A 22,600-nucleotide genomic window follows, 5' to 3' on the forward strand; every position below is an offset into this window, starting at 1 on the left:
TGAACAGCAGCTCCGAATACTAGGCTTCTGCTCATGTGCTAATTGATAATCTCATTCCAAGATACCACAAAGTTGATTGAAATGTCAAACTTGGTATCACTGGAGTCGTCTAAGATAGGGACTACTTGAGCATGTTGTTCAGGGGCAGTAGCAGAAGCTTTGTTCTCTACTTCACTCGATGACTTGGGGCTGTTTATGATTCTGATGCCTGAAATGGGAAAGTGTCGCTTGGGCAACTCTCACCTTAATGTACTGAGAAACGTACAGAAAAATATCCAAAGATTCACAGTGTATATCGTGGCAATATTTTTGTTAATCTAAGATGAAATTTTAACCCCAAGCCTCTGGTATTTGATATGGTGGTGGGAGGGAACAGTCATGACAGACAGAAAAAAAACATGAAGATGGGAAATTCTTGACAAAAGAGAACCTGATGCCACACTGAGTTCTGTGATTGCAGCAGTTCTGAATTTTGACTTTTGCTGGTTCTTTTGAAGCTGTATCAATGCAAATCTTTGGAAGTGCAGGTTAGGCAATGATACTGTAAATGGTTTGCTTTGCACCCATCGACGGTGAAGATGAATGGTGGGAGACCAAGCCTGCAATTTCAATTCTGTCACTTTGTTTTCTCTGTGGGGAGGCTTGCCTGACAAAAACACGGTTGAAAATGTACATGTGTTCTGAGCACAATTTTCCTCAAGTCGTGTCGCTGGCTCAGGCCCTAGGCTATGTCATTAAACCAGACTCTAGGCTAAGTCACTGAGCTAAATAATATGTGGCCTGTACCATACCCACGCCAATGTATTATTTAGCACGATGACATTGGGTCACATTCCCGATATCATGCTGGAACACAACAGCATGTTAGGCAGGCGGGGCCTCGGAATCGAGAGCCTGCCCATGTTATTCAAATTGAATTCAATTGCTTTGTTAAGCATGTTAATGTGGCAATTGACTGGAATAATATATGCTGAGAGCAATAAAACATTCAGGGAATGTTTCAGGTGGGGATCTCGTTTCTTGCACTGAAAGATTGTAGGGATGGGTTAAAAGTCACCAGCTGGGCTCTTAGTTTGACCTCAGCAGTTCAGGCTGCTGGCAAGTTGCCTTTGGAAGTGGTGTTTCTAGAAGATATCTCTTGCAGTTTTAAGGCTTTGTTTAGCCTGCAGAAAAATGCATTTAGAGCCTCAACTGCACCTCATTCTGTTTGGTTGTAAAAAGATGGGGATGACTGGTGTCCGTGGGAGACAACCTCTAGTGAAGAGAAGGAGAAGATTAAGTAGAAGTGGAAGAAGGGCAGATGGTTAGGGGCAGGATCACAGGGTGAAAGACATACGCCAGAGAAAGTAGCTGATGGAAGCATGATGCCACACCAACAGAAGTGCAGAGCTTAAAGATTGATCCTGCCAATCGAGTACACAGGCAGGTAATGAATTGTTTAACAATATATTTTTATTCAAACAAGATTTTCATTATAACAAAAACAACAACGATACAGCAAATCCCAACACAATATTGTTCACAAACGACACCCTGAATCCCAGTCCCCCCTCCCCCTCACGCTCCATAAAGAAAGCAAAGCCTTAACAAAAGGACAAATCCCACCATCCAATAGCGGACGGTAACCAGTTCCCTGAAAAAGGTTGCCACTTTGAGTAGAACCCTTCCACCGAACCCCTCGTGGTATACTTGATCTTCTCAAGATACAAAAATTCCATCAGGTACCCAGTCAGGCCGAAGCATTAAGTGGCACCGGGGACCTCCACCCAAGCAGAACTCGCCTCCGCGCCATTAGCAATGCTAAGGCTAGAACATTTGCCTTCATATGTTCTATCCCTGTCTGCAGCATCGGTGAGTCCAGAAATGGGCACCAACGGTATGGCTCCAGCTGAATGCACAAAATCCCTGACATTTTGTCAAAAACGGAGACCCAGAAACTAACAAGCTTGGGGCAAGACCAAAATATGAGCATGTGATTCGCCTGCCCCCTAGAGCACCGCTTACAACTATCCTCCATCCTCGAGAAGAACCAACTCATATGGGCCCAAGTCAGGTGCACTCTGTGCACCACCTTGAACTGGTTCAGGCTTAACCTCGGACATGAGGAGGTTAAGTTGACCCTGTGGAGAGCCTCACTCCACACCCTCCCTGAAAGATCAAATCTAGCTCACCCTCCCACTTCCCCTTCATGCTTTCCAACGAAGCCTGCTCCATCACCAACATCTGCCCATAAATATCTGAAATGTTACCCTCCCTTAACTCGGTCAAGGACAGGACCCTGTCCATAAGCAAGCGTGACGGTCCCAGAAGAAATGAGGGAAGTTCCTTACATAAAAAATCATGTACCTGGAAGTACCTGAATACTTTCACTCTTAGGAGCTGGAATTCTTCTGACAACTCATTTAGGCCTGCGGACCCACCTTCAAGAGACATGTCCCTAAACCGCTCTAACCTCTGATGTACCATCAATTCGACTCAAGACACATTTAGGATCCGAACTGTGGCTTTAATCAGCTAGTTGTTAGCCCGGTGGCCGACTACAGAGAATGACTAATCGCCAGGAACTCTGGGTACTTATACCCCGCCTCGGAGGCGGGGCCTACTTGCCTCTCGACCAATTGGAGAGCAGTCACATGACTAGTCCCAACCAATCGGACGAGAGGCACATGACCAGCCAGAGCCAATGGGAAGCCAGTGCTCTGCACCAATGGCAGTGCTCATATCCATACCACCACAACCTCTCTCTCTCCCATGCTCTGAAAGGTGAATCTAAGCCAGACGGCACAAACCTATTGTTCCTGCAAATCGGAGCCAGCTGTGACATGGAGCTCAGTTTAAAATGCTGCCTGAACTGATTCCAAATCCTCAAAGTGGTTACCACCACTGGGCTCGAAGTGAATCTTTTTTCTTTATTTTTAAAAAACATTTTTAGAGTACCCAATTCAGTTTTTCCAATTAAGAGGCAATTTCATGTGGCCAATCCACCTATATTGCCGTCCAATAGTAACAGAACAAATTAGGTAGTGCCAACTCCCGCCCCCCCCCCCCCCCCACCCCCCCCGACTGCCTATCCCTTTTCAGAAATGATCCAAATTCATGCCATGCGTGTTCACTTAGTTCCAAGCCTCTGTATAATTTGACACATTTTTCAGAATAATAATACCCACTTCAGTCAATACCGGAGAATCTTGCTCAAAACAAAAAGCACCTTCTGATTTTGGACTTCAGTAATTCACTGGGTCAATTGCCACTGTCCCGTGTCAGGTACCCTTTTGAATGAGTGGCCATGACCGCCTTCCAGGTCATGACCTTTGATTTCGGCTGCTGGACATCCCGTTTTCCATTTTCAATTGGGCAGGGGAACAACAATTCAGCGATGTTGCAGGTTGAAAACACGCCCTGTCACCATTAGCTGCTTTATTGCTGTTTTATTCAGCGTGTAATGAGGTCAGGGCGGTAGTGAGCAATCTACCCACGTCTAGGTGCGTGTTCCAACTACCGAAACACACTGTGCTATTCACCCCATTGACCCAGACCCAGTCTCCAGACCATTCTTCTGGCTCTCTTTATACCATGGTATTTTTGTGTTACCTGTTCCTCTACTTTGACCTCATTGTCCACTTTCCAGGTGGAATAGAAACAGGAGGGAAAACATCATGGCACGATATTCCTCCAAGATTCTAATTCAAAAGGGGTTTATCAGCAGTGAAGGTGTGAACTAAGGACTTCTGACCCACATTTGTGCTCATTCCTTAGAAAGTGCATAAGTACCGGGGGGGGCCTGAGGCTCTGTCAGCACAACTTTGAAGGTAATAAATGTACTGGATGAATCGATGTGCCTAATTAGCCTTTTATTAAATTCCACATGCAGGCAGTGACAGAAAATGCACAGGTAAAGGCAGGAATCTGCAGCACCAACATAGGTACAGGACCCAGCTCCCAGCAGGTAAAAGGTTTAAGCACATGAGAAGCAAATTAGATCAGAAGATGAGGATGTCATTGAGCTCAAACATCTAGAAAAGCTCACACCCATCTACCACACCTTCCAAACATATTTTAAATAAGTCCAAAGTTTGATCCGTAACTAGCCCACGTGGAATTTATTCCAAGGACCAACCACATTTTACATGAACTGCAACACATCATTCCTAAATTTGACGCTTATTACTTTGACCCTGTGTTGCCTTCAGGCATGACTTCCATATTTCACCTATAAACTTGGACTTATCCAAATCTCTGCTGCCCTATCCTAACTTGCACCAGGCCTCATTCACTAACCTACATTGGTTCCTCATATGGCAACACTCAATTCTGAATTTCTCATCCATAGACATTTGCACAGTCCCAATTTTGATCACTCCACATTGATGGCCGTGTCTTCAGTTATAGACTATAGACTCTGAAACTCCTTTCTTAAATCCTGCTGCCTCTTTGAAACCTAATTCTTTGACTAAGTTTTTGGTTATTTGTCCTATTATCGCCTTCTGTTGCTTAGTGTCAAATTTCATTTGATAATTGCATCTGTGAAGCACCTTGGGATATTTTACTAAATGAAAGGTGCTAAAGGACTGGTTTCCTTTAAAAGGGTGTATGGTTCTTTGGCCAGTTTGGAGGAAAAAAAGGGATGCTGATGTCGCAGTTTTATGGAACCATTCACAAGGGCTCTTGGGAAACTTCCAGTTTACCGTGGCCAGTCTAGTCTGCCCCTGCTTAATGGCACAGTTTATCTTTAAACCACAAGATTTTCCAACCATTAATTTCACTGGACAGGAATTTTTCAGGTGGCATGATTGAGAAGTTTCATTGAGTGCTGACTCCATGTGGGGAGTGTGGGACTTCGCTAAATTACCCTCTGGGGAGCTGCTGAGTTTTATCCTCTCCCCAGCAGGTTTTGAGGTGGGGGAGGGGCATGAAATTGCATGGAAGACATCTCGTCCAGGATCCCACCTCCTCGACTTGAAAGCAATTTTATGGTGTGGGAGCAGGGCCCCTGGGTGGATGCCCACCCTTGCCCCAGTTAAGGCCCTTATTTTCTACTTAATGGCCACTTAAGAGCATTTTCCCACCCAGCCTCAATTTTTCAGCTGGTCGGAGGATGACAGATCGGTTTGGGAGGATTAGGAAATTTCAAAAACCTACATCCCGGCTTGGAAAGGAAGTAGCTCCTCCAACAGAGGACCCCTTCTGAATCCCCTGGAACACCAATTGCTCCCCCCCACCCCAACCTCACCACCTCCCAGGTATCCCCGCGTCGTGCGTCCCCTCCATGTCCCGACACTTATGGTGGGATCTTCTGGTTCTTCCATAGTTGGCCCCTGCATGGGTTTCACTGTGGTGGGATGGTGAGCCGTGTACATTGCCATTGACTTCGGCAGGACCCGGAGATCTCGCCGGTGACAAATGACGAGCTGCCTCTGCTGTGGGAAAACCCACCTCTTCCGGCCACTGCAGGGCTGTGCCTGGAGGGCCTGGAGGGCTGGCAGCCAATCTGGCTGGCCAGCAGCTCTCCAAGGCAGGACTTCCTCCCCATAACGGATGGGAGTCCCGTCTGCTGGCAATCATTGCTCGTTAGAGCATTAAATGGCAGCAGGCCTTTTGAGAGTCAGCAAGGGTGTATTCAGGACAATGTAATTACTGTATTTGAATCATTATGTCATTCACTGGGGGATATAACTAGGTAATGAATGTGCAACTGTATATATCAAATACATTTATTCAGCACTGCTGCTTCTTTTGATAATAAGTATATCTGCCGAAGTTTGCAGGGGGAAGGTAAAAACTGAACTTGCTGCCCAAATAAAGATTGACGAGGCCCGGAGTCTGGGTCTTACCTCATCCGGTTTTGCCAGGTCTCCGAATGGACACTTTTCTTGTCTTCGCTTCCCTTGATCCCACTTTTCAAAAAACTTGGTGAACATGTACCTTTCCATGGCACTGGGAATTTTCATGGAATCAATGCTGTGATGATCTTCAGTGGGAATAATGTCCAAATACCTGAGGGGAAGATTTCAGGGCATTTGTTTAATTTCTGCTATACATCTCATCAAAACAAAATCCTTATGAAGATCACCAGCAAACTCACTTGTGAAACACGGCGGCAGTTAGAATTCCACCAGAATAATGTCTCTTATACGAGACACAAATCAACTATCTTCACCTAGTTTACAGAGCAATTATGAACATTACCTGTCCTCAGAAGAACATTGTAGCAAGGAAAGATCTTGAGAAGAAGAGTAATTAGAGAGGTGGCATGGTGACACAGTCGTTAGCACTGCTGCCTCACGACGCCAAGGGCCGGGGTTCGATCCTGGCCCCGGATCACTGTCCATGTGGAGTTTGCACATTCTCCCCATGTCTGCGTGGGTCTCACCCCCACAAACCCAAAGATGTGCAGAGTAAGTGGATTAGCCACGCTAAATTGCCCCTTAATTGGATTTCTGTTTTAAAAAGATGAGTAATTAAAGGGTCTTTTGTAGGGCAAGACCCCCAGAACTAAAGTTATTTTCACTAGAGGAAAAGAGAGTTAGAAGGGATATTATCTAGGTTTGTGAAATGCAGGAGGGATTCTGGTAAATTAGTAACTTGGGCTGCAAAAGCAAACCAGGTTCAATGGATTTTTGTTGTGTTAGAATATGAAGGAATTTGGAGCAAAGACAAACAAATAAAGTTGACGGACAGATAAACCATGATCTAACTGAATGGTGGGACAGGCTTGAGGGGCTGAATGGCCTTCTCCCAGTTCCCATGCTCGTAGAACTATAAGTCATGTGCTGGGATTTTCCACCGCAGTGCTCCTGGTGGCAAATGGGATCGGGGATGCAGAAGCAAGGAAGTCACCCATTCCAAGACCCAAACAAACCCATCACAAAATCCAGCATCTCCAGCCTCCCATTTTCCAACTATTAAAATTAATAGCTTGAAAATTACAGGCTGGAAGGGCATAATTTTTGATAAATATGGAACAGAAAATGCCACCATCAATGCATAGGACATCAACATACCTGAAGTAAAACTAGGGATGAAAATGATTCTACTTCCCAGAGTAGTTGAATAGAAATTCAATGAAAGAAAATAATGATACATCAGTTTAACAAAAAGATCTGGTCAGATATCGAGGGATAAGTATAAATGGAGATGATTAAATTCTGTGTGGAACTTCAGGCGCCGATATATACAGGGACAGGTCATTGAGGTTCAGAGGCAAAAAAGGCTGCAACAATGGGCACAATGTAGTTCACAAACTCACCAGGTTACAGGGGGGCGCACCGACTATATTTTGAAGCAGCGCATCTGTTTGATTGATCGGGGAGGGAACAACATTATAAACCAGTGAAAAACAACAAGTTTTTTGTTGCATCACTGAAACAATACCCATATAGTGCAGCAAGGGCAGGTGCGACCTAACCTGAAGTAAAATCAAGATGCCTGTTGAATGTGCGCCGGAGTGTGGTGACTCAGGGGTTTTCACAGTAACTTCATTGCAGTGTTTATGTAAGCCTACGTGTGGCAATAATAAAGATTATTATTATTTAATATTGTTTGTTTGTTAGTTTAAAATAAACACAATTTTGATTCATAATAATTGCAAAATTCATTAAAAATCTACTCAAGTTGTGCACACCAAATTATTGAAGAATTTGAAGCTACATCTGCTATAGGTACCTGTTGTATGCTTCCAACTCCATTGTTAAGTGGTCTTCATAATCCTGCTGTTCTTCTTGAAGGTTCCTGTGAAGTGCATCAGTCTGGGTTTAGAAAATGGGGAATAGAGTATGCCACTGCACAATGGCACAAATTAAAACCAAAATTTTGACAACAGCTCTTCACTTCAAGATGAGTGAACTCATTGGAATGGGTAGGGTAGAAAAGGTAAAAAAATCCAGGAATCGCATGGGAGACAGATGGTGTGACTGTAGGAGTACATACATGGGGTATGATGGACTTCATGGCTTCCCTCATCCATATCTACCTCTTGGTCTGGAGATCTTGTGATTAAGAACAAAAGACAGGGAATTGTTAAAGCCTAACCATAGAATCTTTCAGGACACAAAGAGACCATTCAGCTCATCATAACTTTGCTGGCTCTTTAAAAAGGCTCCAATTAGATCTACTCCCCTGCTATGAGTAATGAGATGAGCTTGGATAGGATAAGCTTGTTTTCCTTACAACAGAGGAGGCTAATTGGGGGACACAAAATGATGAGGGTAGACAGAAAAAACTTGTTTCCCCGAGTGAGGGATCAAGGGCAGATTTAAGGTGATCGGTTGAAGGATTACAGGGGATATGAGGAAATGCTCTTTCACCCAGAGGGAGTGGGCTTCTGGAATTCACTACCTAAGTTGGTGGTTGAGGCGGAAATGCTCAACTCATTTAAAAAGGCATCTGTGTCTACCGCTGAAGTATTATAACCTGCAAGGCTACAGACTAGGTGCTGGAAAATGGGATTAAAGTGAGTGGCTAATTTTCTTTTTCTGATGGGCTGAGTGGCCTCTTTCTGCACCGTAACTGTTCTCTGGTTCTATGGTTCTGAATAGCCTGTAGACCTTTCCTTTTCGAGTCTCACTTTTAAATTTGCAACTCAATCTGTTTCCAAAACATTTGCATAAATGGAACTTGCATTTATTGAAATGGCATCTTTCATCATTACCTTACAAACAGTTTTGCAGCCAACTAAGTATTTTACTGAAGTGAAGGGAGGAAATGCGGCAACCAAAACTGTACACATCAAGCTCTGTCAAACAGCAATGTGACAATGACCAGATCGTGTTTTTTTAGTGACGCTGTTAAGGAATAAATATTGGCCTCAACATCACAGATTACTCCCCAGCTATTCTGCACAATAGTGCCATAGGATATTTTATATCCATCTGAGAGAGCATACGAGATCTCAGTTCAGCTGAAAGATTGCACCTCTGACAATACAGCACTCCCTTAGTACAGCACTGGGAATATCTATCCAGGTTGTGGGTCTCTGGAGTGCTTTCAGGCAGTCTCTTTCCAGATCAACAATTTATATAACAAAACAAACATCTTAATTACCTCTCCTGTTGCTTTGTGTAAAATAATAGCAATAAAGTCCTTTAAATAGAAGAAAAATATTCTGTGATTAAATGCCATGGCAGTAGGCTGTTCAGCCCAAGAAGGTCTCAGGTTCATTTCTGAGTCTGAACTGCTGAAACTACCCTTGATTACAAAGATAATTCCTCTCTGTCATGGACCGGCTGCGTAACAGCCGTAAAATGGATGTAGCAAGGAATGATAGGATGCAATCTCCAGCATCAGGTAGAAATCTGCCTAGTGACAGCAGTAGTCAGCATTCAAAAGGCATGATGAGGTGCAACTTTCCCAGTAATGAGATTAGCAAGAATCTGGACAGAATCAGTTGTAAATCGACCTATTAGTTGAAACAGCTTACCTAGAGGACTGAGACATCGGTGGAGGTATACACATGCTAATCAAGGAAGTTGAGAGAAGCAGGCAGCCAAGTACACAGAATGAAGAATCAAAGGGGAAAAATGGTATAATAGTCAGCACCCTCAGAAGCAGAGAGGCCAGTTTTACATCTAACAGCCTGAGAGGCCAGTCCACAACTCACAGCCAGGAGGATAGGCCTGCATCTAGGTCTTAGGGCCAAGGCCGTGTAAAAACCTTCTTGGAGGCAGTTTGGATGTCTTCATTGGACCAGGAAAAGTCTTTTCACAGACTTGATTATCAGCCCTGTATTATGTGGTAACTATAAGCTGGATTTGACTTATAGATTTATTTAATTTGAATGTTGTTTGGCTAAAAGGAAAGTCTTAAGGAGTACAGGAATCATAGATAAATTTTGGAACACGGGGTACGTTCTCCATAAACTGTGCATGTGTTTACTGGGCGTCGTAGGCTGTGCCAGCATTTATTACCTATCCCTAATTGTCTTTGAGGGGGCAGTTAAGAGTCAACCATGTTGCTGTGGGCCTGGAGTCACATGTAGGCCAGGGAAGGATGGCAGATTTCTTTCCCTAAAGGACACGAGTGAACCTGGGTTTTTCTGATAATTGACAATGGTTTCATGGTCATCATTAGACATTTAATTCCAAAGGCCATGGTGCAGGGGTCCTCTGGTTGGCATGAGCTCTGTTGATCCCCTGTTTCCTCTGTAGTAGGGCAGCGTTTCTGAGGAGTGGCAACACCTGGTGGGCCCTTGATTGAGTCTGACTACGCCCAACTCCTTGATGCAACAGCTGGGGTCTGAGGGTGTCCAGAGGGGTGGTCTGGATGGGCTCCCAGATGACCAAAGGCTACTCCCCTGCTATGAGTAATGAGATGGACACAGGCAGCACTCAGCAGCATGAACAGCCAGGAGCCTGTAAGTAACACCAAAGGGGTGGGTTTAAAAGACAGACTGTAACACTGGCTTAGGCCGGCCACCCTGACCGAGGGAGACACACCGAGGGCATGGACGTGCCGCCAAGCCAATCCCTGCTACTGCCCCCCGCCCGGGCAGCCACCCTCCAGCAAGCCTGACAATTTTTGAGGGTTTGTCAGTGTTTTTTTTAGCTTCCCACTCTCCCTCTGCAGCCATAAAGCCCAGGCCCCGCTTGTAAATACTTGTACTAATTTGCACTCCCGAGACTTCCGCCTACAAGGGGCCGTGCACCATAGAAGAGCGGAGCGTGAAGTGTCCAAGCCACTAATGATATTAAAATCCATGCAAATGATGGTTTTGCAGGGATCCACCAGCACGGTGCGCAAACATTGATATCGGCATCAGCGAGGGACCAGAGCATAGCGTCGGAATAGGTGGCGGGGGCAAACCTCAATCTTTAAAAAAAATAAATTTAGAGTACCCAAATCTTTTTATTCCAATTAAGGGGCAATTTAGCGTGGCCAATCCACCTAACCTGCACATCTTTTGGGTTTTGTGGGGGTGAGACCCACGCAAACACGGGGAGAATGTACAAACACCGTGACCCGGGGCCGGGATCGAACCCGGGTCCTCAGCACCCTGAGGCAGCAGTGCTAACCACTGTGCCACCGTGCCACCCAAACCTCAATCTTTTGATTACCATCGATTCTCCGCCCAATCGCGATTCCTGTTTCTGGAGCGGCAAGGCAGAGAATTTCATTTCATTTCATTCATCTGTGCAGCTGGGAGCCACACGCTGGTTTTGAGTCTGAATTTTGAAAAAATATGGTAATCATTCCGCCCACTGTAATTCTAAGTATTTTGAAGTCCTTGAGTTGAGGCAATCCATCTTTATTTTAATACAATGGTGATGCAGGGAGAAAGTGTATTTGGAGCTTAAATTAAATAGGAGGAGGAAGGTCAGAAAAGCAATATGACCTGGTGGTATCAATAGAATAAAAAATGATTATGACAGAGGCTAGAGATGAGTAAATAGCATCCATTGACCTATTGTAAGAGCAAGGGAAGTGTCTGAAGAGCCTCCCAAGACACATATTGATCGTTCCATCATTGATGGACTTTGATTTTATAGAGAGTTAAAGATTTTTGAGCAGAAAATAATTATTTGGTACATAAGTGATAAGTCAACAACCTGGAGCCAGATTCAGGGATGTGGGAGTTTCATTTCCGAACAGTAAGCAAGAGCATCAATAAAGGATTACGGATGGAGTACAGACATGTACTTACAGTATCTTGCTGTGAAGGTAATGTTTGGCACTTTCAGTCTCACTTTGTTTCTCTTGAACTTTGTTCTGGAATGTCAACCGTGCTAACCCTTTCAGGTCCTCCTTTGTCTGGCCTTGTACATCTGCATGAGGTGCAAACATTGACCCGTCCGCGTGCCAGTCCCTTAGAATGACATTGTCCAGGATTTCGGTTGTTGTGGATTGCCTGATGGCAGTATTGTAATGTTTGTCTCGGGTTAAGGGATTGCCCTAAGCAAGAATTAAAAAATGCAAAGATCACTTTCCATTCCTGGAGAACACAGTTTCAGAAGAGCATCTGAATTTCACAGGGCTTCTATGCTAGCGCAGCTGCTGTTTTGCTTCCACGGCATTTGGAGAAACACTTACTGACAGAGGCCATGGTAAAGAAGGTAGTACAGGTTAGGCAGGGTTGCACAATTATTACCGTACCTTGTTTGTACTGTGGTGCACCACTCTTATTCCTGTAGCTGGGATTGATAAACTAGCCCCTGCACTTTCCTAGATTGAGTAGAATTGACAGCACAGAGGCAGGCCATGTGATCCAGCTGGTTTATATTGGTGCATTTGACCCCATCAGCATAACCTTCTGAACCTTTCTCCTTCATGCCCTTCATGGAATCATAGATTCCTACAGTGCAGAAGGAGGCTATTTGGCCCACTGAGTCTGTACCGACCCTTGGAAAGTGTACCCTACCTAGGCCACACCATCACCCTATCTCTGTAATCCAGTAACCCACCAAACCTTTTGGACACTAAGGGGCAGTTTTAGCATGGCCAATCCATCTAACCTGCACACCTTTGGACTGTGAGAAAAACCCAGAGCATCTGGAGGAAATCCATGCAGACATGGAGAGAAAGTGCAACGTCTTATCGTCACCCGAGGTTGGAATTGAACCCGGGTGACTGGCACTGTGAGGCAGCAGTGCTAACCACTGTGCCACCCCACTTATCTAGATTCCTCTTAAATTTTACAATGGGTGCTTTTTAAAAATTCATTCATGGGATGTGGGTGTCACTGATTAAGCCAGCATTTATTGGCCATCCATTATTGCCCTTGAGAAGGTGCTGAGCTACCTTCTTGAACTGCTGCAGTCCATGTGGCTTAGGTACACCTATAGTGCTTTCAGGGTGGGAGTTCCAGGGTTTTGACTCAGCAACAGTGAAGGAACAGCGATATATTTCCAAGTCATGATGGTGCGCAGCTTGGAGGGGAACCTGCAGGTGGTGGCATTCCAATGCACTGGTTCCCTTGTCCCTTTAGGTGGTAATGGTTGTGGGTTTGGAAGGTGCTATCAAAGTGCTTCCTTGCCTCAAATGCTCCCGGTGGTCGCATGTTTCACATTCCAACCACTCTGGGTAAAGAGGTTTCACCTTAGGTCCTTGCTGAATTTGTTAGTCACTATCTTATACTTACATCCCCCGATTTCAGAAAGACCGCAAAAGTATTTCTCCACTTTCTCTGCGCCCTACTCTGTCAAACCCTTTCATAAATTTATAGACCTCTGTTATAGGTTACTTCGCCTTACATTCTCACCTCATTGGTTGCTTGTTGTTTTGGAATGTGCTCAGTTGCTGTGAGGACACGCATAAATGTTTAATCGACAAGTTTACAGTGAATAGGAAACCTCAGCTCGACATCTTTCAACATCAACAGTTAGTGTAGTATGCAGAAATTTGTCTTCAAACAGATCGATACTGCACAGTGAAAGCATGTATTGTACAAATTATTGACAGACTGAATTGCAGCACAAATCTGAAATCTGTGTCTGCCACAAAAGTCAGGTCCAAGTTGGATACAGCTCATGGGATGGTCCCTCTGGCTGTCTGCCTCTCTTGCACAGTTCCATTTATGCCTGATGTTCCTGGATTGGATTAGATTGTATTTGTTTATTGTCACATGTACCGAGGTACAGCGAAAAGTATTTTTCTGCGAGTAACTCAAACAGATCATAGTACGTGAAAATAAAATAAAATAAAAAGGAAATACATAATAGAAGGAGCATGCAGTGTCTGCTGGGATGCTTACTATCTTCTACAAATGGTGGGCACTTTATGGACTGGAATGATGACTGAACAAGATTTCTTAAAAATTTGTTTTTAAAATAAAATAATGGGTGGCACAGTGGCACAGTGGTTAGCACTGCTGTCTCACAGCCCCAAGGACCCGGGTTCATTTCCGGCCTTGCGTGACTGACTGTGTGGAGTCTGCACTTTCTCCCCGTGTCTGTGTGGGTTTCCTCCCGGTGCCCCGGTTTCCTCCCACAGTCCAAAGATGTGCAGGTTAAGTTGTTCTGGCCGTGCTAAAATTGCCCCTTAGTGTCCAAAAGCATAGGTGGAGTTATTGGGATAGGGCGGCGGATTGGCCCAGGTTAGAGTGCTCTTCCGGAGGGTCCGTGCAGACTTTGTTTTTTAATAAACATTTTATTGAGATGTTTTTGGTATAGTAACAACAACAAAATCAACAATATACATGAAATCATAAACATAGTGCAAAAGCAATTTACCTTTCGTACAGGTCCCACCCTTATTACCTCCCTACTCTAACCTAAACTACTCCCCCCCCCTCCCCCCGTCTGCTGACGATTAATTTTCCGCAGTTGACGAATGGTTGCCATCTCCGGGTGAACCCTAACAGTGACCCTCTCAAGGCAAACCTACTTTTCTTCGTACAGAGAAAGCTAGCCATGTCCGATAGCCAGGTCTCCGACTTCAGGGGCTTTGAATCCCTCCAAGCTAATAGTATCCGTCTCCGGGCTACCAGGGAAGCAAAGGCCAGAACGTCTGCCTCTTTCTCCTCCTGGATACCCGGATCTTCTGACACCCTGAAAATCGCTACCTCTGAACTCAGCGCCACCCTTGTTTTTAAAACCTTGGACGTGACATCCGCAAACCCCTGCCAAAATCCCCAAAGCTTCGGACATGCCCAGAACATGTGGACATGGTTCGCTGGTCCTCCCGCACATCTTGCGCACTTGTCCTCAACCCCAAAGAATCTGCTCATCCGGGCCACCGTCACGTGAGCCCGGTGAACAACCTTAAATTGTATCAGGCTGAGCCTGGCACATGTTGCAGACGTGTTGACCGACCTCATAAGCTCCTTATAGATGTCCAAGACGCTCCCCTCCCCTACCCACCCTCTGGAAATTATCCTGTCTTGAATCCCCCTCAGCGGTAGGAGCGGGAAGGTTGTCACCTGTTTACGAAGGAAGTCCCGCACCTGCAGATACCTGAATTCGATTGCCCTCGCCAACCCAAAATTTTCCTCCAACGCCTTCATACTCGGAAAGCTCCCTCTATGAACACATTCCCTATCCTCTCAATCCCCGCTCTCCGCCATAACCGGAACCCCCCATCCATACTCCCTGAGGCAAACCGGTGATTATCACAAATTGGGGCCCAGACCGATGCTCTCACTGCTCCCACAGGCCGCCTCCACTGGCCCCAAACTCTCAGGGCCGCCGCCACCACGGGGCTGGTGGAGTACCATGCCGGCGGGAGTGGCAGAGGCGCAGTTACCAATGCCCCCAGACTGGTGCCCTTGCCTGAAGCCGCCTCCATACGCACCAATGCCGCCCCCCCTCCATACGCACCCACTTTTTGATCATGGCTATATTAGCCGCCCAGTAATAGTTGCTAAAATTTGGCAGCGCCAACCCCCCCTCTCCCCGACTCCACTCAAGCATTACCTTCCTTACCCGCGGGGTCTTGCCGGCCCAGACGAAGCCCATGATCACTCTGTTGACCCGCTTAAAAACGGACCTGGGAATAAAGATGGGGCGACACTGAAATACAAATAGGAATCTTGGGGGGGACCGCCATTTTCACCGTTTGCACCCTTCCGGCCAGAGACAACGGAAGCGCGTCCCATCTCCGAAAATCGTCCTTCATTTGGTCCACCAGCTGGGTCAGATTCAATTTATGCAGCTGGTCCCATTCCCGCGCCACTTGGATGCCCAGGTACCTAAAGCTTCCCCCTACTGACCTAAACGGCAGCTCTCCCAGTCGCCCCTCCTGTCCCCTCGCCTGGATCACAAACATCTCACTCGTTTCCATATTTAGCTTATACCCCGAAAACCGGCCGAATTCCCCTAGAACCTTCATGATTTCTTCTATCCCCTCTACTGGGTCCGAAACGTACAGAAGCAGATCATCTGGATAGAGCGAAAGGGTCTGTGCAGACTTGATGGGCTGAATGGCCTCTTTCTGCACAGGTGGGATTCTATGATAAAATGACCACGAGTGCTACTACTTCTCCATTTTCTACATACATGGGTAATGGCTACAGTAGAAAGACACAGACTTTTCTATGATGCCTGACCACGATGTATTACTACTAATGGCTAATTGTTACTGGAGATAATTTTGCCTTTGTGCAATAGTGCAAAAGAGGCGATATTGGGAACACAGCAGTGTCAATCAGCCCCTCAAGCCTGTTTTTTCCAGGAAGTGAATGGGCAGTCAATTTCATATCGTTCCTGGTTTTTATTTCCATGGAGTTCAACAAATTTCCCAACATTGAATCTAAAAAGCAAGTTAGGTGGAAAAAAATCTATCTTTACTTTGAGTCTCAGCCGCTTCAGTCTCCTCAGGTTTCCGAGAACATGCAGGGTGTCAGTGAGGGATGGAATCATATTGTCCGAAGCATCAAGGACACACAGCGCCAGGGAGCTGGACAGAGGCAGTAAGCTGCAGATACGGTTACCCTGGATGTACAACTCGCAGAGTTGGGGAACATGCTGAATACCTTCTAGGGACTCCAACTGAAACAGATTAAAAGCACAAAATATGGTGATCAAAGCTCCAGCAGAGGACAGCAAGTATATTAAATACATTAAATGTCATGGTATTTACAGCACAGGCTAGGTCCTGCATGGAAACATATAGGGCACGATCTAACGGTGAGGTTTTAAAGTGTGGTAGTGGGCAGGAACTGGCCGACCTGCTGCCCATACATCCCTAAGGCGACCCCCAGGGCGCTTAGGACTGGTAGGAAGGAGCCCTCGAGGCCGAACCAGAGCCGCCCTACAGGGTGTCGGCGGCAGTCACTAGCTTTCACGAGTCCCTGCTCCTAACAATGGCGCGTCTTCAGGTCAGCGGGTGGAACAGGGTGACACGGCGAGGCATGTGCCACCAGCAAGTCAGAGGGGGCCCTCTGGCCCCAGGCGCTCCAGGGGACGCCCGCCAGCGGCATCAATGGCCACAGGATGCGGAAGCAGCAGGCTACTTCCACCACTGATGCGCATCCTGGCATCCTGGGGACACACCTAGACGTAGTGGCAGAGCACGGAAGGCTAAGAAGATTGAAGATCACTGTTGGGGAACGGTGGGTAGGGGTGCGGCACCATCGATAGCTAGGGAGAGTAAGGGTCATGATTGTACAGCAGTAAAACACTTTACACGCAAGATATGTGAAAGCTCTGTCACATCATTCTACACTACGGGCTGGCCTGAACCCCCCCTCCCGTTTGCCCTCCGCCAGCCCCGATCCCAGGACCCGCTCCCCCCCCCCCCCCCCCCCCAACACCCCGGTACGGTGGTCCTCCATCTGCCCCTCCCTCCTTCAGACATACCACATGCAGGTGACCGGTGTGAGCGCGCTGTCAGCAGACAGACAGGAGTCAGACTATGGCATAGATTGAGGAGCAGCACAGCTCAGGTCACAGTGGGTCATCACCATCCTCTTGCCTTGTATATTGTTGACCTGCTGACAATGCCGACATAGGCCTAACAACCTTGAGTGATGTAACACAGGGCCTGGGAGGGTGGAACCGGGAGAGGAGGGATGGGTGGGCAGGGACAGTAGGTGGGAATAGGGGAAGAGGTGAGATGACAGATGAAGCTGTGCCGGGCATGCTGTATCTTCGCCGCTGTTGCCTGTTCTCCATTCTCTGGCTGCTCCTGCGGGTCCTCCCCTGGGTTCATTCTGCAGCCCCTCCTGGACCGGCTCCTCCTCGTCCTCCTCCACTGACAAGGCTAAATGTTCCTCCTCATCCACCTCCAGAACGTTGCCCCACTGATGTGCAAGGTTGTGGAGGGCACAGCAGACCACCACAAAGCAGGCGACCATCCAGAGAATGTACTGCAGTGCACCACCAGAGCGGTCGAGGAATTGGAACCGCATTTTAAGCAGTCCGATGCACCACTCAATGACAGCCTGGGTGACCACATGGGTGTCTGACTGCCCCAGGATGTAGCTGCTGTGCACACTTTCAGGGAACCGTGCACACATCTGCATGATCTAGAGGTGGTGGTCACACACAGGTTGAACGTTCAGGGAATGGAACCTCTTGCTGTTGATGAAGAGTGCTCCCGGATCACCCGGTGAGCGCAAGCGACATACATGCTATCTATTACCCCCTGGACCTGGGGCATCCCGACGATGGAAGAGAATCCTGCTGTCCAGGCATCTTGATGAGCCGGATCCAGGTAAAACTTTATATATTCAGCTTCCAGGACAAATCTGTGACTTCCATGCTTGGATATGACACAAAAGTCCCTGCTTGAATCCTGGAATGAACCCGAGGTGTAAAGGTTCAGGGCTGCGGTCATGATTGACCGGTAGTGGGTATCCCCCCCCCTCCCCCCCACATGGTCCCAAGTCCGCAAGGACATGGCACAGGTGCCACAACGTACCCTTGTTGAGGCAGAGCTTCCTGCGGCACATGCTGTCCGACCAGCGACCCTGTACACCACACAAACAATCACCCATGGCCAGAATCGAACCTGGGTCCCTGGCACTCTGAGGCAGCAGTGCTAACCAAATGTATCCTATCTGATTCTATGAACATGCAAGCATATAAAATAAGAGTCGGAGTAGGCCATTCAGCCTCTCAAGCCGGCTTCCACATTTGATAAAATCACGGCTGAACTAATTGTGAACCTTTCTTTTCCTGTCTACCATCTATAGACACTTTGGTTCCCTTGACATTCAGGAATCTATATAATGCAGCCTTAAGAATATTCAATGATCCTGCCTCCACTGCTCTCTGGGGAAGAGAACTGGACAGACTAATGGCCCACTGAGAGAAATAAATTCTCATCAGCTCCATCTCAAATGGGTAGCCCCTTATTTTTGTACTGTGTCCCCTGGTTCTAGTCTCTCCCGTAAGTGGAAACATCTCTTCAGCTTCTACCCTATCGAGTTCCCTCAGGAACTTGTATGTTTCAATAAGATTACATCTTATTCTCCTAAAATCCAATGTATGCAGGTCCAACCTGACCAACCAGGTCCAGATGGACTTCATCCTAGGGTCTCAAAAGAAGTGGTTGCTGAGATAGCAGGATAGCATTGGTTTTAATTTTCCAAAATTCCATAGAATCTGGAAAGGTCCTATCACATTGGAAAATAATAAATGCTTTTTAAAATTTAAAGTACCCAATTCATTTTTTTTTCCAATTAAGGGAAATTTTGGCATGGCCAATCCATCTACCCTGCACATCTTTGGGTTGTGGGGGTGAGACCCACACAGAAACAAGGAGAATGTGCAAACTCCACACGGACAGTGCCCCGGGACCTGGATCGAACCCAGGTCCTTGGCGCCATGAGGCAGCAGTGCTAACCATTGCGCCACCGTGCCGCCCTGGAAAATGATAAATGAAACCCCTCTCTTCAAGAAAGGAGGGAGACATAAAGCAGGAAACTATAGGCTGGTTCTCCTAATATCTGTCATGAGGAAAATTCAGGAAACAATAATCAAGTAGTTTATAGCTGGGGACTTTGAAAATCTTAATGCAATCGGATTCCTAAATTGCTCACCCTATCTCTTGCTACCCTTTTTCCATTTAAATGTACTTAGAAGACTTTTGAATTTCAATGAATAATACATCAACCTGTGCTATGGTACAGATGGATGGTCACATGCAGCTCTCAAACATGTTGCCTAATTATCTGCTCTTCATGTCTGTGCTTGTATAGCAACCCTCACAGGCTACTATTTCTTGCACAGTCAAGTCCAATCCTGTCTTTACCTGATACACACTTTCCGACAGGTTTCAATGGGTCGCAATCAGAATTTGACTAGCTGATTCTTTCACCAGCCCCCCACTAAAACCTTCACTCTTGGTTATGGTCAAGGACACGGCTAATGCCTGGAACATTTCTTAAAGTATGTGTTTCAGGATTGTACAGTGCGATTACCCAATGTCCCCTCAAGTAAAACTGTTAACCCATCCTGGCGGAAACTGCATTACACAATTCACGCTTACTCTCTTCTGATCGCACAATAGTGTCGCTCTGTACCTCAACTTTAAAGCACTCATCCTTGTTTTAAAATCCGCCATGGTGCCACCCTATCTAGCTCTGTAATTTCCTCCAGTCATACAAATCTCCCAGAGATCTGTGCATCTTCAGTTCTGGTCTTTAGCACAACCCATCAAAAGTTGCGTTTATACAGAACCTTTAACACAGTAAATATATCCCAAGGCAATGCGCAATGTTAGACAGTTGGACAGGTGGTCACTAAATTGTTACCTGATTGCCGCTGAGATACAATTCAATCAAGCTGTTGAGAAAGGGTAGGTTGGCAATGCTCCTGATCCCATTGTGAGAGAGGTTCAGAACTGTCAGCGTCTTGCAGCTTTCTAACCCGTGGAGAGTTTCAATATCATTATGCGCCAGGTTCAATACCATCAGGTGAGGTAAGGCAATGAGCCATGAAATACTGCAATAAAAAACACACACACGTATCAAGAGAGAGAGAATAAACTTCAACACAAGTGCTTGGTGATTTACTAACTGAGGTTAATCATTTCAGTGGCAATTTTCACACACTTAGAGGTAGAAATTCATCTTGGGCAGTACTGCAGAATGGGCGATATTGCATTGCCTGCCCATAATATAACCAATATTTAATTCAACTGACTCCAATTAAAAGCCTGTAAACTCTGACTGAGGGAACGAATGACACATGTTTGATGACACAACGAAAGGGAATTAAGGGTAGAGTGCAGGAAGATGTTAACTCAGTGAACGTTCAGTGAGGAGAAAGAGCATGTAAAGTTGGAATACTTGTCCTTGTAAGTGAATTCTGCAGCAAGTATGAACAGAAAGGTGCACTTAAGTAATAACTTTATTAAACTGAGGGAAGAAAGTTGCATCTGCAGGACATAACTGCTGTCCGAAAACGTTTGCTTGCACACTACACCAGCAAGAGACAGGCAGAGTCCCTTAATATATTCAGTCACCAATTTTATTGCAGTTTGAAACAGACACTATCTGTACTCTAATTCAGAGAATGTTATATCTCAAAAGAACCCATACAATCCATCAAGCTTGTGTCAACTCTTTGAAAGAGTTACCCAATTAGTCCCATGCACCTTTCTTTCTCCATAGCCCTAAAAAATATTCCTTTTCCAATTGTCGTTTGAAAGTTATTTGTGAATCTGCTTGTTTTCAGATAGTGCGTTCTACATCATAACACCTTGCTGCATAAGAATACATTTCCTCCTCTCCCCTCTGGTTCATTTGCCATTTTCTTTTTATAAATTTAGAGTACCCAATTATTTTTTTCCCAATTAAGAGGCAATTTAGCGTGGCCAATCCACCTAACCAGCACATCTTTGGGTTGTGGCAGTGAAACCCATGCGACACGGGGATAACGTGCAAACTCCACACGGACAGTGACCCAGGGCCGGGATTCGAACCTGGGCTCTCAGTGCCGTAGGCAGCAGTGCTAACCACTGTGCCACGTGCCACCCTATTTGCGATTTCTTTTAATTAATTCATGGGATGTGGGCTTCGCTGGCTAGGCCAACATTTGTCGCCCATCTCTAATTGCCCTTGAGAAGGTGGTGATGAGCGGCTTACTTCAACTGCTGCAGTTCATCTAGTGCAAGTATACCCTACAGTGCTGTTAGGGAGGGAGTTCCAGGATTTTGACCCAGGACTTGGGTGGAGGTATGGACTTGGGTGGAGGTATGGACTTGGGTGGAGGTATGGACTTGGGTGGGATGCTCTTCCCAAGGGCCGGTGCAGACTCGATGGGCCGAATGGCCTCCTTCTGCACTGTAAATTCTATGATTTTATGAACACAGAAGGAACAGCGATGCATTTCTAAGTCAGAAGGGTGAGTTGCTTGGGAGGGAGGAGGGCGGCGTCTTCCAGATGTTGGTGCACCATGTATCTGCAGCCCTTGTCCTTGAAGATGAAAGCAGTTGGAGGTTTAGAAGATGTTGTCTGTGAAGGCTTGGTAAGTTCCTGCAGTACATCTTGTAAATGGTACACACTGTTGCTGCTGTGTGTCGGTGGTGGAGGGAGTGAACATTTGTGGGTGTTTTTGAATGTCTGTGCCTTCTGGTTATCAATACTCCTGTAGGTGGAAATAGTTTAGAATTTAGAACAGTACAGAACAGGCCCTTCTCTCTATTTATTCTGGCAAAACCCCCAAACACAATTATTTGAGGACAAGCTTTCCTTACATTCATTTCTTATATATTTTCCATTACCGTAACATTTTTGTTACCTGAATGTTCCAAGAATGTATGATGCCCATTCATTAAAAATGCCGGTTAACTTCGACGGCACTGTAAAGACGAATCCCGGTGGGGGAAGGCTCCCTGAGGAGAGTGAGACCAACTTGATGGTCGGTACTCGGAGAGGGGCGACAAAAAAAGCGGCAGTAGCTCCCCAAAAAAAGCGGGGGAAGAGGACCAAAATGGCGGCCGGTGGCGCACTAGAAGATTGGAGAAAATGGGCGGAGGAGCAGCAGGCCGCTCTCCTCCGGTGTTTTACGGAGCTGAAAGTGGAACTCTTAGAGTCCATGAACGCGCCGACCACAAGGCTGATGGGGGCCCAGGCGACCCAAGAGACGTCGATAAGAGAGCTGCAGCAGGAGATGGCGGTGAGGGAGGAGGAAGCCACGGTCCTCGTGGGAAAGGTGGAGGTGCACGAGGCACTCCACCTGAAATGGCAGAGCCGCTTTGAGGAGCTGGACACGCGAATGAGGCG

General features: G+C 46.4%; 2 protein-coding genes across 2 annotated transcripts in view; both read right to left on the minus strand.

Moving 5' to 3' along the window:
* LOC119973530 (collagen alpha-1(VII) chain-like) overlaps positions 1 to 5,880 on the minus strand; it is a 528,770-nt gene extending 522,890 nt beyond the window's left edge. The window contains 1 exon segment of the mRNA XM_038811804.1: positions 5,832 to 5,880. The gene's annotated coding sequence lies outside the window, so the exon portion shown is untranslated.
* A 77-nt stretch (positions 5,881 to 5,957) lies between these two features.
* LOC119973531 (protein phosphatase 1 regulatory subunit 42-like) overlaps positions 5,958 to 22,600 on the minus strand; it is a 29,659-nt gene continuing 13,016 nt past the window's right edge. The window contains exons 4-9 of the mRNA XM_038811805.1: positions 20,126 to 20,315; positions 16,215 to 16,415; positions 11,636 to 11,883; positions 7,927 to 7,985; positions 7,663 to 7,728; positions 5,958 to 5,994 (exon numbers count right to left, since the gene is read on the minus strand). Coding sequence (XP_038667733.1) covers positions 7,727 to 7,728; positions 7,927 to 7,985; positions 11,636 to 11,883; positions 16,215 to 16,415; positions 20,126 to 20,315 — 700 coding nt within the window. The 3' untranslated portion in view covers positions 5,958 to 5,994; positions 7,663 to 7,726. The remainder of the gene's footprint in view (positions 5,995 to 7,662; positions 7,729 to 7,926; positions 7,986 to 11,635; positions 11,884 to 16,214; positions 16,416 to 20,125; positions 20,316 to 22,600) is intronic.

The sequence above is a fragment of the Scyliorhinus canicula genome, chromosome 11 (genome assembly GCF_902713615.1).
Source record: "Scyliorhinus canicula chromosome 11, sScyCan1.1, whole genome shotgun sequence".
In the NCBI taxonomy this organism is placed as follows: Eukaryota; Metazoa; Chordata; class Chondrichthyes; order Carcharhiniformes; family Scyliorhinidae; genus Scyliorhinus; species Scyliorhinus canicula.